This window comes from Notolabrus celidotus, chromosome 9 (genome assembly GCF_009762535.1).
Source record: "Notolabrus celidotus isolate fNotCel1 chromosome 9, fNotCel1.pri, whole genome shotgun sequence".
NCBI lineage: Eukaryota > Metazoa > Chordata > Actinopteri > Labriformes > Labridae > Notolabrus > Notolabrus celidotus.
In genome coordinates this window covers 3,077,465-3,094,678 of record NC_048280.1, presented here as the reverse complement: position 1 = coordinate 3,094,678, position 17,214 = coordinate 3,077,465, and the positions used below count along the sequence as shown (strand labels likewise).

The window sequence follows — 17,214 nt, the reverse complement described above, 5'->3', positions numbered from 1 at the left end:
CGGCTCTACCACAGATTTGTTGCATCCCTGAGATATGTCATGTTCCTGAATGCTTTGGGTTACTGGAGCCAGATCTGTGTAGAAATTATGACTGAACAGGGTTCTGGTGTGGCCTGGTGGTTGGGTCTCACACCCCATGTACAGAGGCTATAGTCTTCAGGTGCTCGCATGTGTTCCAATCCAACCTACAGCCCCTTTCCCACGTGTCACTCCCGACTTCTACTTTCCGTCCAGAGTGTATTTTTTTTTTTTTTTTAAGTTATATTTTTGGCCTTTTTGCCTTTATTGGATACGACAGCTGAAGAGAGACAGGAAGTATGGGGAGTAGAGAGTGGGGGAAGACATGCAGGAAATGGTCAACCGGCCGGGAATCGAACCGGTGACCCCTGCGATGAGGACTGTAGCCTCTGTATGTGGGGCGCTTAGACCGCTAGGCCACCAGCGCCCCCAGAGTGTATTTTTAACAGTGGCCTTCCATAGAGAACACACCAAGTTTGTCATAGAGGGAAGCTTTCATGACTACTTGTCATAGGAAAAGTGGATTTGAGATATCTGGTTTTATTTCACCACTTTAGCAACTTTTAAATGCCCAATAGTCATCTTGGTTTGGCCTCAATACTCAAATGAAAAGCAATGGATGGACTGACTGTGTTCTAAAACACAACACTGGAGTTCTTAGTGAAGTTTACATGATTTCTATTCACAGATTCTCCAAAAGAAAGCAACATCTGTAGGTTTTAAATCAATTTTCTGGGCTTACCAGGCATTTGGTTTCCATTTTTAAGTCAAATATAATAGTCCAAATACTTTGAAATGAGATTTGAACTGCACACAAGGTACATTTAAAGTGTGAAATAGGCAGAAAGAGATAGCCTTTATACACTCCTCAATCTGGATGGCTGTCAAGCACTATAAATGGTCATCTGCAGCCAACAGTTGGTTTTTAGACCTCACACTGGGTGTCCCAAAAGTTTAACTCTTGTTCTAAGAAGCCATATCCGTCAGTCTTCTGAGGAAGCAGTTAGCCAAAAGTTGTCCATTAACCTTTTTTGGCATATGGTGCTGCACAGTAAAATCTATATTCAACCCCAAACAATAAAAAAAACAAACATTGTGATCACTCAAACAGTTAAGATTTATTCCATTTTATTTCCCAAGAGGCTGTCCATGGTGCGGGCTTTACTTCCACGGAGCTCATCAGTTGAATCATCCAATGCCTGAAATGAGCAATAAAACATTAATGGGTTTGACCATGATTCTTAGAAGCAAGTAGAATGAACAGGAACTACAACACTTACCCCTCAAGCTGTGGCTTTGCAGTCATAATGGAGACATAATCTAGAAATGTAAAAACGTCATTAGGACACATTAACCTCTGAACATGCAACGAAACAATGCAATACAACAATAGTTGTCAAGTTGCAGCATGAAAACAAGCATTTATTCCTCAAATGAATTTCACAGACAGTAAATCTTGGGTTTAATTTGAGGCAGAGCTGCCCATGATGTCCAGATTTTAATAAAATCAAGTAATACCCAAAATGTAACCACAAGTCCGGAGACCTTTGCAAAATCTTACTCAATTCTTGGGCTGGTACACTGGCTGCAGGGGTCGTGGCCTGGGCTTAGACACTGGCAGCTGGGGTCCTGGTTTGGGCTTGAACACAGGCAGCTGGGGTCCAGGCCTGCGTTTGTGCACCGGCAGCTGGGGTCCAGGCCTGGGTTTGTGCACCGGCAGCTGGGGTCCAGGCCTGGGTTTGTGCACTGGAAGCTGGGGCAGGGGTTTAGGCTGGTAAGCCTGAAGCCGAGGCTGCTGCTTGGGCTGGAACCTGGGAACCTGAGCCTTCTGAGACCTTGGCTGAAAGTGAGCTTGAGGCTGCTTCTTAGGTTGGTATCTGGGAACCTGTTGCTGCTGCTTGGGCTTGTAGCTGGGAACCTGTTGCTGCTGCTTTGGCTGGTATCTGGGAACCTGAGGCTGCTGCTTGGGCTGGTAGCTGGGAACCTGTTGCTGTTGTTGCTGCTTGGGCTGGTAGCTGGGAACCTGTTGCTGCTGTTGCTGCTGTTGCTGCTTGGGCTGGTAGCTGGGAACCTGTTGCTGCTGTTGCTGCTTGGGCTGGTAGCTGGGAACCTGTTGCTGCTGCTTGGGCTGGTAGTTGGGAACCTGTTCCTGCTGCTTGGGCTGGTAGCTGGGAACCTGTTGCTGCTGCTTGGGATGGTAGCTGGGAACCTGTTGATGCCGCTGCTGCTTGCGCTGGTGGCTGGGAACCTGTTGCTGCTGTTGCTGCTTGGGCTGGTAGTTGGGAACCTGTTGCTGCTGCTGCTTGGGCTGGTAGTTGGGAACCTGATGCTGCTGCTGCTGCTGCTTGGGCTGGTAGCTGGGAACCTGTTGCTGCTGCTGCTTGGGCTGGTACCTGGGAACCTGTTGCTGCTTCTGCTTGGGCTGGTAGCTGGGAACCTGTTGCTGCTGCTTGGGATGGTAGCTAGGAACCTGTTGCTGCTGCTGCTTGGGCTGGTGGCTGTGAACCTGATGCTGCTGCTGCTGCTTGGGCTGGTAGCTGGGAACCTGTTGCTGCTGCTGCTTGGGCTGGTGGCTGGGAACCTGTTGCTGCTGCTGCTGCTGCTTGGGCTGGTAGCTGGGAACCTGTTGCTGCTGCTGCTTGGGCTGGTAGCTGGGAACCTGTTGCTGCTGCTGCTTGGGCTGGTAGCTGGGAACCTGTTGCTGCTGCTGCTTGGGCTGGTAGCTGGGAACCTGTTGCTGCTGCTGCTTGGGCTGGTAGCTGGGAACATGTTGCTGCTGCTTGGGCTGGTAGCTGGGAACCTGTTGCTGCTGCTTGGGCTGGTAGCTGGGAACCTGCTGCTGCTGCTTGGGCTGGTAGCTGGGAACCTGTTGCTGCTGCTTGGGCTGGTAGCTGGGAACCTGTTGCTGCTGCTGCTTGGGCTGGTGGCTGGGAACCTGTTGCTGCTGCTGCTGCTGCTTGGGCTGGTGGCTGGGAGCCTGATGCTGCTGCTGCTGCTTGGGCTGGTAGCTGGGAACCTGTTGCTGCTGCTGCTTGGGCTGGTAGCTGGGAACCTGTTGCTGCTGCTTGGGCTGGTAGCTGGGAACCTGTTGCTGCTGCTGCTTGGGCTGGTAGCTGGGAACCTGTTGCTGCTGCTTGGGCTGGTGGCTGGGAACCTGTTGCTGCTGCTGCTTGGGCTGGTAGCTGGGAACCTGTTGCTGCTGCTTGGGCTGGTAGCTGGGAACCTGTTGCTGCTGCTTGGGCTGGTAGCTGGGAACCTGTTGCTGCTGCTGTGGCTGGTAGCCGGGAGCCTGTGGCTTGTAGCTCGTGTCCCAATTGCCTGGCTCATACCCCTGATATGTTGCTATATATTAAATTGTTACCGTGTTAATGTTAAGTTATTTCTTCTTTTCAATTTCATGACACAATTGAATGAGTTTATTGCATCTTAAAGTATGAAATCACTTACATTTCACATTTGCTTGAAGCTTTCCAATAAGCAGCAGCCATAGAATCACTGAACTGAAATATGAAAGATGACATCATTATCTCAGTCACTTTAAGCGGTGTCAAAGAAAAGTTTAGGGAATAAAGATTTTGCAAAAGTTACCGTAGAATGAGTCCCATGGCTTCAGCCGTACTCAAGATCAAGAGCAGTCTGAAATGCTTCTCTCTGACAACAGTTGACCCAATACAACCAGCCACACGTCCTCCTTCCACAGCAGTGCACTTACAAAAGAGATGTAGTGCATCTTTTTAAATGCTCTGACGGCCAATGATAGAGCTCCCCCTGATTGGACACAGGTGGAAGGTGAAGAGGTGTGTTCATCACAAAGCACATGTGCAGACAAGGGATTTGTTCAGCACAGTAGGTGGCAGTATGTATCGACATTAAAATGAGAGAAGAAGAATTTTATAGCAAAGATTTTCTCGTGCATCTAATTTAAGTCATCAATTGTTGTTGAATCAAATTTTTTTTTTACATATTATTGCCCAATTATTGAGGTAAATCTGAACAGCAGATTTGGTTTGTACCTTTAAGGATTGCAGAAACTTTAACCTACTTTGCACCGGTACATTTCATCCCAACACTGCCTCAAACGTTTCTCTGCTCAGTCCAAAGACAGCCTGGATTCTGATGTCAGCTGGCTCCCTCTAGTGGCAGAAACACACCATCATAGTTTCATCTTAATCCCACACTATCTCAGGGTGACAGTTTGTTTCAGCCACTGACTGTAGTAGATTAAAATAAGATACTCAAAGTATTGTGAGCTCTTCAAGACAAAAGCTGATTCACTGAGCAACCAGGGCAATTTAGTGAATATCATGATTCATCATTCACACTAATCACCTCCCCTCCCCAAATTAAATACTTGATTCTGATTGGTTAAAACCCCATAGCAGAGCACACACCTTGTATCAAATCAATGGAGTCCAATTAATTTACAATGGTTATGATTTAAAGTCTTCCTGTTAACAAAATATTAAAAATGTTAGCGATGGTGTTGGTGGACATTATTTATACAACTCTCAATTTACTGGGAGAGCACAAAACGTTAGATTCATGGTTAATGGCTGACCGATCACCAGCAGAGAAAAGAAGACCAGAGGACAATGCAGAAACTAACAAGGGATGTTAGAACCAAGCGGCAACCTCCGGTCTCAAAATATGAAGCCCATGTGGAAGTGTTATAAACTGCAATTCATTGAGAATCCACTTGAGGCTGGCTGCAGAAACACTGGAAACCACATAGACACCCATTCAAAGAAGACGATATTTGCAGCATTAATAAACATGTTTACAGCCTGGTTCAAAAAACAGCTTCAGTCACTTATTTCTCTATCGGGACACACTGTACATAGGGTGATTCTTTTTCTAACGTGATGGTTCAGAAGATATTAAAGGTGACATATCACGCTTTTTTCATCAACATATATTGGTCTAAGAGGTCCCCAAAACATGTCTTTAAAGTTTATGTTAAAAAAAACACTTTGAAATCAGATTTTGGTCTGCCTGAAGAACCCTCTTCTTCAGTCCTCCTCAGAACAGTCTGTTTTCTCTCTGACCACGCCCCCTCATGAAGTGGGTGTGGCCTCGGCTCTCCAGCACGTTGATCTAATGTTTACATGTTGGCTGAATATACACGGCTGCTCACAGACCCGCGTTACTTCAACCCTCTGAATCTGATCCAGAATCTGATCCTGACAGAGAGGCGCCTGCAGCAGGACCTTTCTGAAGGATTGGTCACAGATTTAGTGTTTCTTGTTTTATTTGTCAGTATGTCGACGTGTGTCTTGGTACACAGCTACAAACATGCAGCTATGTGGCTATGCTAACTAGCGCTAGCACTTTTCCATGAAAAATAAAAATCACCCACTAGATCTTCAAATCTGCAGACGTGGGGAGTAAAACCGACCTTTGGGTTTATTAAGACAGCCTACAACTAGCATGCCTCCCTCCTAAGCTCCTTGTTAGCACACATGTGTGCAGGGAATGAAAAACAGAGGAGGGGTTGAGTTATATTTTATACAGTCTATGGGCTGAACAAGCTCCGAGCTCTGACTTCCTGTTACAGACCGGATATTGTTGTGACGTAACAAAAACACTGAAGTCTGAAACGGCTCGTTTCAGAACACATTTACAGAAAGGTGGAGAAATCAGAACAGGGACAGAATGGATTCTTTTCATTTTCAGGGGGTTTGTAGACAGGGACACATTTCAGGTAGAGAACCATTAAAAAGTCCATTTTGCATGATATGTCACCTTTAATATTACAAGTTTTTGCCCAAATAAAGGTCATGACTGACTTGACTCCTAGACGGGAACACATAGCTGTTGACTAGAAGGCTCAATGTGTGGAAAGGAAGTGTTGTAGCATCAAGGAAATTAATTACTTTTCAACCCAGTGATTAAACTTGCTTCATTCCAATTATACTTGACAGTCAATATAAGCAGAATTTACGCCAAAGTCACCAAGGCATATAGGAGGCCTAATTTAAAGTTCAAAGGATCCAAAAAAATTGAAATGCTCTGCAAAAACCAAAAGCTGTATGGTGCAGTCACTTTAAAATAAATCACATTTCCACACAGATTTAATACAAAGAGCATTTATTTTAAAATCTTCAGGTTCAAACTTTGTGTCAGTCAGGCCCATCGCTTGAAACCTCTAAGATTCTGAAATGAGAAAATCAGGGGGTTAGTTTGTTTGTTGATATCCTGAACATCAAAGCACTCATCCCTTAAATTGAGAAGAGATCTAAAAAAATAAAATATATAACCTTTGGTCTTTTCCAAGAGCTCTAGTTGTGGCCAAGCTGATCTTGACTTCCATAGTTGGGCCAAGTCATACTTGAAAAGAAAAAGTCATTAGAACTTTGAAATGACTCATTAACACAATTACTGTAATTCATACTTACCCTGAATTAACCCCTGCACTTGATGCAGTTTCAGTCTGTGCCATGGGACCTTGTCCATGACCCTCAGTGGGCTGGTAGCTAGGCTGCTGGGGCTGGTAGCTAGGCTGCTGGGGCTGGTAGCTAGGCTGCTGGGGCTGGTAGCTAGGCTGCTGGGGCTGGTAGCTAGGCTGCTGGGGCTGGTAGCTAGGCTGCTGGGGCTGCTGCTGCTTGGGCTGGTAGCTAGGAACCTGATGCTGCTGCTTGGGCTGGTAGCTGGGAACCTGTTGCTGCTGCTTGGGCTGGAAGCTGGGAACCTGTTGCTGCTGCTTGGGCTGGAAGCTAGGAACCTGCTGCTGCTTGGGCTGGTAGCTAGGAACCTGCTGCTGCTGCTTGGGCTGGTAGCTAGGAACCTGTTGCTGCTGCTGCTTGGGCTGGAAGCTGGGAACCTGTTGCTGCTGCTGCTTGGGCTGGAAGCTGGGAACCTGTTGCTGCTGCTGCTTGGGCTGGAAGCTGGGAACCTGTTGCTGCTGCTTGGGCTGGTAGCTGGGAACCTGTTGCTGCTGCTTGGGCTGGTAGCTGGGAACCTGTTGCTGCTGCTTGGGCTGATAGGTGGGAACCTGTTGCTGCTGCTGCTTGGGCTGGAAGCTGGGAACCTGTTGCTGCTGCTGCTTGGGCTGGAAGCTGGGAACCTGTTGCTGCTGCTGCTGCTTGGGCTGGAAGCTTGGAACCTGTTGCTGCTGCTTGGGCTGGTAGCTGGGAACCTGTTGCTGCTGCTTGGGCTGGTAGCTGGGAACCTGTTGCTGCTGCTTGGGCTGATAGGTGGGAACCTGTTGCTGCTGCTGCTTGGGCTGGTAGCTAGGAACCTGATGCTGCTGCTGCTTGGGCTGGTAGCTGGGAACCTGTTGCTGCTGCTGCTTGGGATGGTACACAGGCTGCTGGGGCTGAGGCTTGGGCTGGTACACAGGCTGCTGGGGCTGAGGCTTGGGCTGGTACACAGGCTGCTGGGGCTGAGGCTTGGGCTGGTACACAGGCTGTTGGGGCTGAGGCTTGGGCTGGTACACAGGCTGCTGGGGCTGAGGCTTGGGCTGGTACACAGGCTGCTGGGGCTGAGGCTTGGGCTGGTACACAGGCTGCTGGGGCTGAGGCTTGGGCTGGTACACAGGCTGCTGGGGCTGAGGCTTGGGCTGGTACACAGGCTGCCTAGGCTTGTAGGAAGGTCCCTGAGCTCTTGGATGAAAGTTAGCCTGAGGCTGTTGCTTCTTTGGTTGGTATCTGGGAACCTGCTGCTGCTGCTTGGGCTGGTATCTGGGAACCTGCTGCTGGTGCTGCTGCTTGGGCTGGTATCTGGGAACCTGCTGCTGGTGCTGCTGCTTGGGCTGGTATCTGGGAACCTGCTGCTGCTGCTTGGGCTGGTATCTGGGAACCTGCTGCTGCTGCTGCTGCTTGGGCTGGTATCTGGGAACCTGCTGCTGCTGCTGCTGCTTGGGCTGGTATCTGGGAACCTGCTGCTGCTGCTTAGGCTGATATTTGGGAACCTGCTGTTGCTGAGGCTGGTATCTGGGAGCCTGCTGCTGCTTCTTGGGCTGGTAGCTGGGAGCCTGCTGGTGCTGGTATCTGGGAGCCTGCTGGTGCTGCTGAGGCTGGTATCTTGGAGCTTGCTGCTGCTGCTGGGGCTGGGGCTGGTAGCTGGGAGCCTGGGCCTGGTACCTTGGAGCCTGCTGCTGGGGCTTGTAGCTTGGAGCCTGAGCCGGCTGCTGGGGCTTGTAGCTGCGAACCTGGGGCTCATAGCTCATGTCCCAATTGCCTGGCTCATACCCCTGATCTGGTGCTATGGATTAAAGTGTAACAAAGTTAATAAGAATAGTTCTTTTTGTTTTATAAAATCCAAGTGTTGATATCATCATGACAATTTAATGAATTTACTGCATCTGAAAGCATGAAATCAGTCTTACATATCACGCTAGCTTGAAGCTTTCCAATAAGCAGCAGCCATAGAATCACTGAACTGAAATATGAAATATAACAATCATTTGTCACTTTAAGCGATGTCAAAGAACAGTTTAGTGAATAAAGATGTTGCAAAAGTTACCGTAGAATGAGTCCCATGGCTTCAGCCGTACTCAAGATCAAGAGCAGTCTGAAATGCTTCTCTCTGACAACAGTTGACCCAATACAACCAGCCACACGTCCTCCTTCCACAGCAGTGTAGCTGCAAGGAGATGTAGTGCATCTTTTTAAATGCTTCGACGGCCAATGATAGAGCTTTCCCCTGATTGGACACAGGTGGACGGTGACGAGGTGTGTTCATCACAAAGCACATGTGCAGACAAGGGATTTCATTCAATCTTAGCCAGCCTTTAGCTTTTTTTTTTTAAGCTGCTGTGCAATCCTCAGATCATTTAATTTCATCATATTCCTCATTTAAAAGCAAGTACTTTCACATGAATCAAATACAAACCAATAAAACATACATATTGTATTTTTCACAACACTGCCTAAGTCCAAAGACAGCCTTGATTTCATTGTCATCTGGATCCCTCTAGTGGCAGAAACACACCATCAGAGTTAATTTTATTTCCCAACCCTGACCGGATGGTGAGCTCTTGAAGACATAAAATGTTAACATTTTATTAATTGAGCAAACAGGGTAATCAGTCATGTATTATAATTTACCATCAAGACCTACCTTTTTAATCTCACTTTCAACTGAGTCTTATTCCATCTTACTTTATTTATTATCTAGTTCAATTTTGAGTCACTTTTTAAGTAAATACGTTCTTATTTTAAATTATTGTAGACATTTATATCATTTATTCAGTTCATTTCTAATTCTAATTTTAAATAATTTAAAAAAAATGTATGGTAGATTATTTAATTTTTCATTAAGTTATTAATTAGATCTTTTAATATTATGATTTTTACAGATTAACTCTCAGCGTTTAATGTTTTTATTCTGTTTACTTACCGCTGTATTTTCTTTTAGTGTAACATCTTAGTTTATTTTACTGGTTTAATCTTTTAGTGTCTTATTATCGTATTCATTTATTTTATTGTGGTGAGTTTTAACACCTAATGTATCTCCAGTTCTGGTTAGGGACACCGTAAAAAACGCATACCTTTTTCTTGTGTTTATGTTTCTGTGCCGACTGCTGCAAATCACTTCCTGACCCCCATCTGCATTTCGAGCCACTGCCACGCAACTGAAATGACGCCATATGCAAACAAAACCTCCTGAGACTTGGCAATTCATTTTTGTCCTCTGTGGAGGACATGCATTTTTTTTCCATCTAGGTTAAGCCCCATATATGCAATCTGTAAAAATCCTGGCCTTCTAATGATGTCTCAATTGTGAGAGTGTGGCCAACAGAGCTCATTCACTTTCTTTTAAAAATGGCTGCAATCTCAACGTCCACATTTTATGGCACCAAAGGAGGTGAGGGATCATTATTTTGCAGATATCATGTTTCCCTTGCTAATAATTAAATCGATTCTTCAATGTAAGAGTCTTAACCTCAATTTAGTAAGATTTCACAAATGTACAGTAATTTTAAACCTTTCAAAACACAACTTTTATTCAGTGTCCTTTGTAATGGACAGCAGGACTACATACCTCTGTGTTTAACCAATTTCTGTACTCCAGAAAGAATAAAGCTGAGTGAGGCTGAGAGGATTTTACATGCACACGCACACACACATATACATGCCCAAACACATACTCACACACACACACACACACACACACACACACACACACACACATGCCCAAACACAAACACACACGCATACATGCCCAAACACACACGCACACACACTCACAAACACACGCACACACACATACATGCCCAAACACACACACGCACACATGCATACATGCCCAAACACACACACGCACACATGCATACATGCCCAAACACAAACACACACGCATACATGCCCAAACACACACGCACTCACATACACACACTCACACGCACACACACATACATGCTTGCCCAAACACACACGCACGCACACACATACATGCCCACACATACATGCACACACACACACGCATACATGCCCAAACACACACATAGGCATACACGCCCAGACACACAGACATACACGCCCAGACACACAGACATACATGCCCACACACACAGACATACACGCCCACACACACACGTACAGACATACACGCCCACACACACAGACATACACGCCCACACACACACAGACATACACGCCCACACACACACAGACATACACGCCCACACACACACACACACACACACACACACACACACACACACACACACACACACACACACACACACACACACACACACACACACACACACACACACACGCCCAAACACACACGCCCAAACACACATGCCCAAACACACACACACTCACAAACACACACACACACACTCACAAACACACACACACACACTCACAAACACACGCACACACACTCACAAACACACGCACACACACACACTTAAACACTTACACACTTACACACTTACACACACTTGATTTGGGTGACTTTCAAGAGTTGAGAATGCTTTTTAAAATGACATGTTAATTTTCTGATGTGTTCCCACTATGTAAGTGTTTTAATGTTCATGAAAAGACCAGAAATTTGAACAGAAATCCACAAATCCAAGATATAATATAATAGGTTGTTTGCATACGACGTCATTTCCGTTGCGTGGCAGTGGCGCGAAATGCAGATGGGGGTCAGGAAGTGATTTGCAGTTTATCATTTAATGTTATTCTGTGGCTTCACAGGCTCGGGCTGCACAATGGCGGCGCCCTGGAGCGGATTTTTTTGGCTTCAAAACCGTGCAACGGGAAGAGACGGAGCAACGCTGTCCATTTTTATTTACAGTCTATGGTCCGGCTCTATCATGACTGCACACACCGATCTGTGTTGTGGGGGCTAAGAGGAAATCTTGTTGGGAAGGATAGTGTTGACATTTGAAGTTCCTCTCTCTGAACAGATGTTTACTCTGAGACTACTTAATCTTTAACAGCACATTTTCTGTCTTATTTTGGTTTTATTCCTGAATGAATAGTATCCTAAAGGTATTGAGTTACTCCAGGAAAATTTGAATCTCTGAGCTCTTACACATTTTAAAACAAACAAAACCAATTTTTCTTGCTTTGTAGCCATCTAACAAATTTGACATTTAAATTTATCTGGCTCCTGTTGTTTGACTTCTGAAGAAATGTCAAGTCCAATGTTCTTCAGTTTTACCTTAAAGCTCCTGTGAGGAGTTTTTGACTGGTTGTGAAACAGGCTGAAGTTCACAGTGATGCCTCTTCATGAGCTACAAAACAAAATGAGACCAGCAGCTACACGACTGATAATTTCTTTACCGTTATTTTCTATGCCTGCAACCGCTCCAAGGGGGTAGGTGTCAGACAAGGCAATGAAGAAACAGCCCTTGTAACTTAATATTCACAGTGAGTGAAACATTTCACTGCAAGCAGGATGATATTTTGTTTTCAGAAAACACCCACATACAAAAATAAATCAGCTGTAAGAGGAGCTGCTCTGTCCACAAGGGGCGCCAAAATCAACCCAATCCAAAAGTTCCTCACAGGAGCTTTAAGACAGATTTTCAAAAAGCCCAGTTGTAGTTTTGTACCTTGGTGTTTGAAATTACTTCCAGCCATTTGAAATAAACCTACAGATAATTTCTGTTTGAGAATATATATAAAAAAATAAAAATAAAAATAAAAACCTGACAGTTTGTCTTTAAGTAGTCAGATTTCAATTCAGGTAAGACAAGACAAGGTTACCAAGAAAGTCAATATTATAAAATGTGACAGCCTGTATGTCGAGCACATCAGTTTTAGTTCAATGGTAAAGTTAAAGGTGAGATATCACGCTTTTTTCATCAACATATATTGGTCTAAGAGGTCCCCAAAACATGTCTTTAAAGTTTATGCTCAAAAAAACACTTTGAAATCAGATTTTGGTCTGCCTGAAAAACCCTCTTCATCAGTCCTCCTCAGAACAGTCTGTTTTCTCTCTGACCACGCCCCCTCCTGGATGTGCCCTCGGCTCTCCAGCACGTTGATCTAATGTTTACATGTTGGCTGAATATACACGGCTGCTCACAGATCACGTTACTTCAACCCTCTGAATCTGATCCAGAATCTGATCCTGACGGAGAGGCGCCTGTAGCAGGACCTTTCTGAAGGATTGGTCACAGATTTAGTGTTTCTTGTTGTTTTATTTATCAGTATGTAGACGTGTGTCTTGATACACAGCTACGAACATGTAGCTATGTGGCTATGCTAACTAGCGCTAGCACTTTTCCATGACAAATAAAAATCATCCACTAGATCTTCAAATCTGCAGATGTGGGGAGTAAAATCGAACTTTGTGTTTATTAAGACAGCCTACAACTAGCATGCCTCCCTCCTAAGCTCCTTGTTAGCACACATGTGTGCAGGGAATGAAAAACAGAGGAGGGGTTGAGTTGTATTTTATACAGTCTATGGGCTGAACAAGCCCCGAGCTCTGACTCCGTGACAGACCGGATATTGTTGTTACGTAACAAAAACACGGAAGTCTGAAACGGCTGGTTTCACACACATTTACAGAAAGGTGTAGAAATCAAAACAGGGGCAGAATGGATTTTTTTAATTCTCGGGGGGTTTGTAGACATGCCAGGGACACATATTTCAGGTAGAGAACCATTAAAAAGTCCATTTTGCATGATATGTCACCTTTAAGTAAACTTATTGCTCCCAGTTTGACCATTTGTTGGTCCAAGCCAGTGTATGGTTCACCAGGCTGCATGAGTCATGGCACAAAACATATTGAGGCATTATGGGTCCCCATGTGGCAACCAAATGTCATTGCCATGAGGGAATATCACATTACTTTAAAACCTACAATCGCCAAACATCTAAAACCAAAGTGTTTGCGCTTCATAAATAGTTTTTGAACCACCAGATTCAGTCTGCATATGCTGCTTAATTATAAAAAAGGCAGGTTCAAGAAAAATACTCTGCAAAACGAGATGGTGCAGACAGTTTTTCAATAAACACATTTCCACACCAACGTAATACAAAGTGCTTTTATTTAAAAATCTTCAGAGTCAAAAGCCTTAAGCCAGAAAGGCCTATTACTTGAAACATCCAAGATTCTGAAATAAGAAAATCAAAGGTTAGTTTGTTGATTGCAACCTGAACATCAGAGCATTCATCCCTTACATAACAGGTTTTACCTTTGGTGTTTGCCAAGAGCTCTAGTTGTGGCTAAGCTGATCTTGACTTCCATAGTTGGTCCAAGCCATACTAGATGAAGAAAAAAAAAAAAAAATAATAATAATAATAATAATTACAACTTGAAACAACTCATTAATTGATACAATAACTTGAATGAAATCCTACCCTGAAGAATCCCCTGTGCTAGGTCCATAACCCTCACTGGGCTGCTGGGGCTGGTAGCTGGGAACCTGAGCCTGCTGCTGCTTGGGCTGGTAGCTGGGAACTTGTTGCTGCTGCTTGGGCTGGTAGCTGGGAACCTGTTGCTGCTGCTTGGGCTGGTAGCTGGGAACCTGTTGCTGCTGCTTGGGCTGGTAGCTGGGAACCTGAGCCTGCTGCTGCTTGGGCTGGTAGCTGGGAACCTGAGCCTGCTGCTGCTTGGGCTGGTAGCTAGGAACCTGAGCCTGCTGCTGCTGCTTGGGTTGGTAGCTGGGAACCTGAGCCTGCTGCTGCTGCTTGGGCTGGTAGCTGGGAACCTGAGCCTGCTGCTGCTGCTTGGGTTGGTAGCTGGGAACCTGAGCCTGCTGCTGCTGCTTGGGTTGGTAGCTGGGAACCTGAGCCTGCTGCTGCTGCTTGGGTTGGTAGCTGGGAACCTGAGCCTGCTGCTGCTGCTTGGGTTGGTAGCTGGGAACCTGAGCCTGCTGCTGCTTGGGTTGGTAGCTGGGAACCTGAGCCTGCTGCTGCTTGGGATGGTAGCTGGGAACCTGAGCCTGCTGCTGCTGCTTGGGCTGGTAGCTGGGAACCTGTTGCTGCTGCTGCTTGGGCTGGTAGCTGGGAACCTGTTGCTGCTGCTGCTGCTTGGGCTGGTAGCTGGGAACCTGAGCCTGATGCTTGGGCTGGTAGCTGGGAACCTGAGCCTGCTGCTGCTGCTTGGGCTGGTAGCTGGGAACCTGAGCCTGATGCTTGGGCTGGTAGCTGGGAACCTGAGCCTGCTGCTTGGGCTGGTAGCTGGGAACCTGAGCCTGCTGCTTGGGCTGGTAGCTGGGAACCTGAGCCTGCTGCTTGGGCTGGTAGCTGGGAACCTGAGCCTGCTGCTTGGGCTGGTAGCTGGGAACCTGAGCCTGCTGCTTGGGCTGGTAGCTGGGAACCTGAGCCTGCTGCTTGGGCTGGTAACTGGGAACCTGAGCCTGCTGCTTGGGCTGGTAGCTGGGAACCTGAGCCTGCTGCTTGGGCTGGTAGCTGGGAACCTGAGCCTGCTGCTGGGGCTGGTAGCTGGGAACCTGAGCCTGCTGCTGGGGCTGGTAGCTGGGAACCTGAGCCTGCTGCTGGGGCTGGTAGCTGGGAACCTGAGCCTGCTGCTTGGGCTGGTAAATGGGAACCTGAGCCTGCTGCTGGGGCTGGTAGCTGGGAACCTGAGCCAGCTGCTGGGGCTGAGGCTTGGGCTGGTAGCTGGGCTGCTGGGGCTGAGGCTTGGGCTCGTAGCTGGGCTGAGGCTTGGGCTGGTAGCTGGGCTGCTGGGGGTTGTAGTATGGTCCTAGAGACCTTGGATGAAAGCTACCCTGTTGTTGCTGCTTGGGCTGGTAGCTGGGAACCTGTTGCTGCTGCTGCTGCTGCTTGGGCTGGTAGCTGGGAACCTGTTGCTGCTTGGGCTGGTAGCTGGGAACCTGCTGCTGCTGCTTGGGCTGGTAGCTGGGAACCTGTTGCTGCTGCTGCTTGGGCTGGTAGCTGGGAACCTGTTGCTGCTGCTGCTGCTTGGGCTGGTAGCTGGGAACCTGTTGCTGCTGCTGCTTGGGCTGGTAGCTGGGAACCTGTTGCTGCTGCTTGGGCTGGTAGCTGGGAACCTGTTGCTGCTGCTGCTTGGGCTGGTAGCTGGGAACCTGTTGCTGCTGCTGCTTGGGCTGGTAGCTGGGAACCTGTTGCTGCTGCTGCTGCTTGGGCTGGTAGCTGGGAACCTGTTGCTGCTGCTGCTGCTTGGGCTGGTAGCTAGGAACCTGTTGCTGCTGCTGCTTGGGCTGGTAGCTAGGAACCTGTTGCTGCTGCTGCTTGGGCTGGTAGCTGGGAACCTGTTGCTGCTGCTGCTTGGGCTGGTAGCTGGGAACCTGTTGCTGCTGCTGCTTGGGCTGGTAGCTAGGAACCTGAGCCTGCTGCTGTGGCTTATAGCTTGGTGCCTGGGGCTGATATCTTGGTGCCTGAGGCTGATATCTGGGTGCCTGAGGCTGCTGCTGTGGCTTGTAGCTTGGACCCTGAGGCTGGTGCTGTGGCTGATATCTAGGTGTCTGAGGCTGATGCTGTGGCTTGTAGCTTGGACCCTGAGGCTGGTGCTGTGGCTGATATCTAGGTGCCTGTGGCTGATATCTAGGTGCTTGAGGCTGAGGCTGTGGCTTGTAGCTTGGACCCTGAGGCTGGTGCTGTGGCTGATATCTAGGTGCTTGAGGCTGAGGCAGAGGCTGTGGCTTGTAGCTTGGACCCTGAGGCTGGTGCTGTGGCTGATATCTAGGTGCCTGAGGCTGATGCTGTGGCTTAAAGCTGGGACCCTGAGGCTGGTAGCGCACGTCCCGATTTACAGGCTTATATCCATCATATGAAGCTGTTAACAAATCACCAGACAAAAATTTACACTGAGACCATTTTTGAAAAGCATTGTCATCATACTTATCGTAATAGGATTTTCCTTTTTTTGAAATGACATTTGAACAACAAGCATTGCTTTGGGTGAAATCATAAACTTACATTCAATGTTTGCTTGAAGCTTCCCAATGAGCAGAAGCGAGAGCAGCACCACACTAGAAAGGAAGACAAGTTAACACAACAATCAGTGATTTAAGACACATTTTCAACATTGAGAGCTTAAAGATCTACTTTAAGTTACCGTAGAATAAGTCCCATGGCTTCAGCCAGAGGAAAAGGACAACAGCAAGTGGAAAAAAAAAAGCCTCTATCTGATGACAGCTGACCAAACACTTCCAAAAGAGTGTTCTCCTTCCACAGTGGTGCAGTGACAAGGTGTGTGAGAGCAATAAATTTAACCTGACATGCAGCCAATCACAGCTCTCTCTCCCAAGAAGACTGATTGGATCATTGGAAACAGGTGGAGGTAATGAGCTGTGTCCAACTGAATCTGAGTTCGCTTTCTACATCTTCTTGGCTGCGGTGTTCATACGACTGTAGAATCACCATTGGCCAAAGTGTTAATAATACAGTTGTATCTCATTGTTGTTGCTTTTTTACTGAGACATAAAATATAAGATAGCATGAGGATGCATTCTGCAGGTCTAGACCGTGCTCTATGTTCTTCTATTAATAACAAAGACCCAACATCAAGACCGGATAAGATCCAGTCCCATCTTACAGACAGGACTCAGTCTGATCTCATCTTAATCCACCATGAGCAGAGCACTTTGCAGCATTTAGCAAGTTACAGTGGCAAGGACAAACTTCCTTTAACAGGCAGAAACCTCCAGCAGGACCAGACTCATGTTAGACACCCATCTGCTGAGACCGTGTTGGAGAGAGGGATAGAGGGAGATGAAGAGAGAGAGAGATGATAGTGATGAGACAGATAGTAGTAGCTGGAGTCTGGCACATTCATAGCAGCAGGCAGTCTACG

At 47.0% G+C, this 17,214-nt stretch overlaps 3 protein-coding genes across 3 annotated transcripts; all 3 read right to left on the bottom strand.

Moving 5' to 3' along the window:
- Positions 1–1,111: 1,111 nt before the first annotated feature.
- On the bottom strand, positions 1,112–3,742 carry LOC117818846 (putative cyclin-dependent serine/threonine-protein kinase DDB_G0272797/DDB_G0274007). Its single transcript, XM_034691952.1, has 7 exons — positions 3,607–3,742; positions 3,466–3,518; positions 3,209–3,360; positions 2,090–2,350; positions 1,580–2,041; positions 1,299–1,338; positions 1,112–1,217 (listed from the first exon to the last, which is right to left on the bottom strand). Exons 1-5 carry the CDS (start codon positions 3,621–3,623, stop codon positions 1,580–1,582), a joined length of 945 nt encoding a protein of 314 aa, XP_034547843.1. The 5' UTR covers positions 3,624–3,742; the 3' UTR covers positions 1,112–1,217; positions 1,299–1,338.
- Positions 3,743–6,088: 2,346 nt separating this feature from the next.
- Positions 6,089–8,617, bottom strand: LOC117818845 (adhesive plaque matrix protein-like). The gene is made up of 5 exons (XM_034691951.1): positions 8,482–8,617; positions 8,345–8,397; positions 6,414–8,220; positions 6,276–6,345; positions 6,089–6,171 (listed from the first exon to the last, which is right to left on the bottom strand). The coding sequence occupies exons 1-4, from the start codon at positions 8,496–8,498 to the stop codon at positions 6,297–6,299; spliced, it is 1,926 nt and encodes a 641-aa protein (XP_034547842.1). The 5' UTR covers positions 8,499–8,617; the 3' UTR covers positions 6,089–6,171; positions 6,276–6,296.
- Positions 8,618–13,463: 4,846 nt separating this feature from the next.
- Positions 13,464–16,493, bottom strand: LOC117818549 (early nodulin-75). Its single transcript, XM_034691486.1, has 7 exons — positions 16,477–16,493; positions 16,338–16,390; positions 15,743–16,194; positions 14,954–15,118; positions 13,794–14,002; positions 13,628–13,697; positions 13,464–13,546 (listed from the first exon to the last, which is right to left on the bottom strand). Exons 1-6 carry the CDS (start codon positions 16,491–16,493, stop codon positions 13,649–13,651), a joined length of 945 nt encoding a protein of 314 aa, XP_034547377.1. The 3' UTR covers positions 13,464–13,546; positions 13,628–13,648.
- Between the last annotated feature and the right edge of the window lie 721 nt (positions 16,494–17,214).

Excerpts from the sequence above, each read along its gene's own strand:
- LOC117818846 (XM_034691952.1), bottom strand. Across the intron at positions 3,361-3,465 it reads GCTTCAAGCAAATGTGAAAT|CAACATATCAGGGGTATGAG; the intron begins GTAAGTGATTTC and ends TTTAATATATAG. Across the intron at positions 2,351-3,208 it reads AGCCCAAGCAGCAGCAACAG|CAGCATCAGGTTCCCAACTA; the intron begins GTTCCCAGCTAC and ends CAGCAGCAGCAG.
- LOC117818845 (XM_034691951.1), bottom strand. Across the intron at positions 8,221-8,344 it reads GCTTCAAGCTAGCGTGATAT|CACCAGATCAGGGGTATGAG; the intron begins GTAAGACTGATT and ends TTTAATCCATAG. Across the intron at positions 6,346-6,413 it reads AGTGCAGGGGTTAATTCAGG|TATGACTTGGCCCAACTATG; the intron begins GTAAGTATGAAT and ends TTTCTTTTCAAG.
- LOC117818549 (XM_034691486.1), bottom strand. Across the intron at positions 15,119-15,742 it reads AGCCACAGCAGCAGGCTCAG|CCCAGCTACCAGCCCAAGCC; the intron begins GTTCCTAGCTAC and ends AACCCCCAGCAG. Across the intron at positions 13,698-13,793 it reads AGCACAGGGGATTCTTCAGG|TATGGCTTGGACCAACTATG; the intron begins GTAGGATTTCAT and ends TTCTTCATCTAG.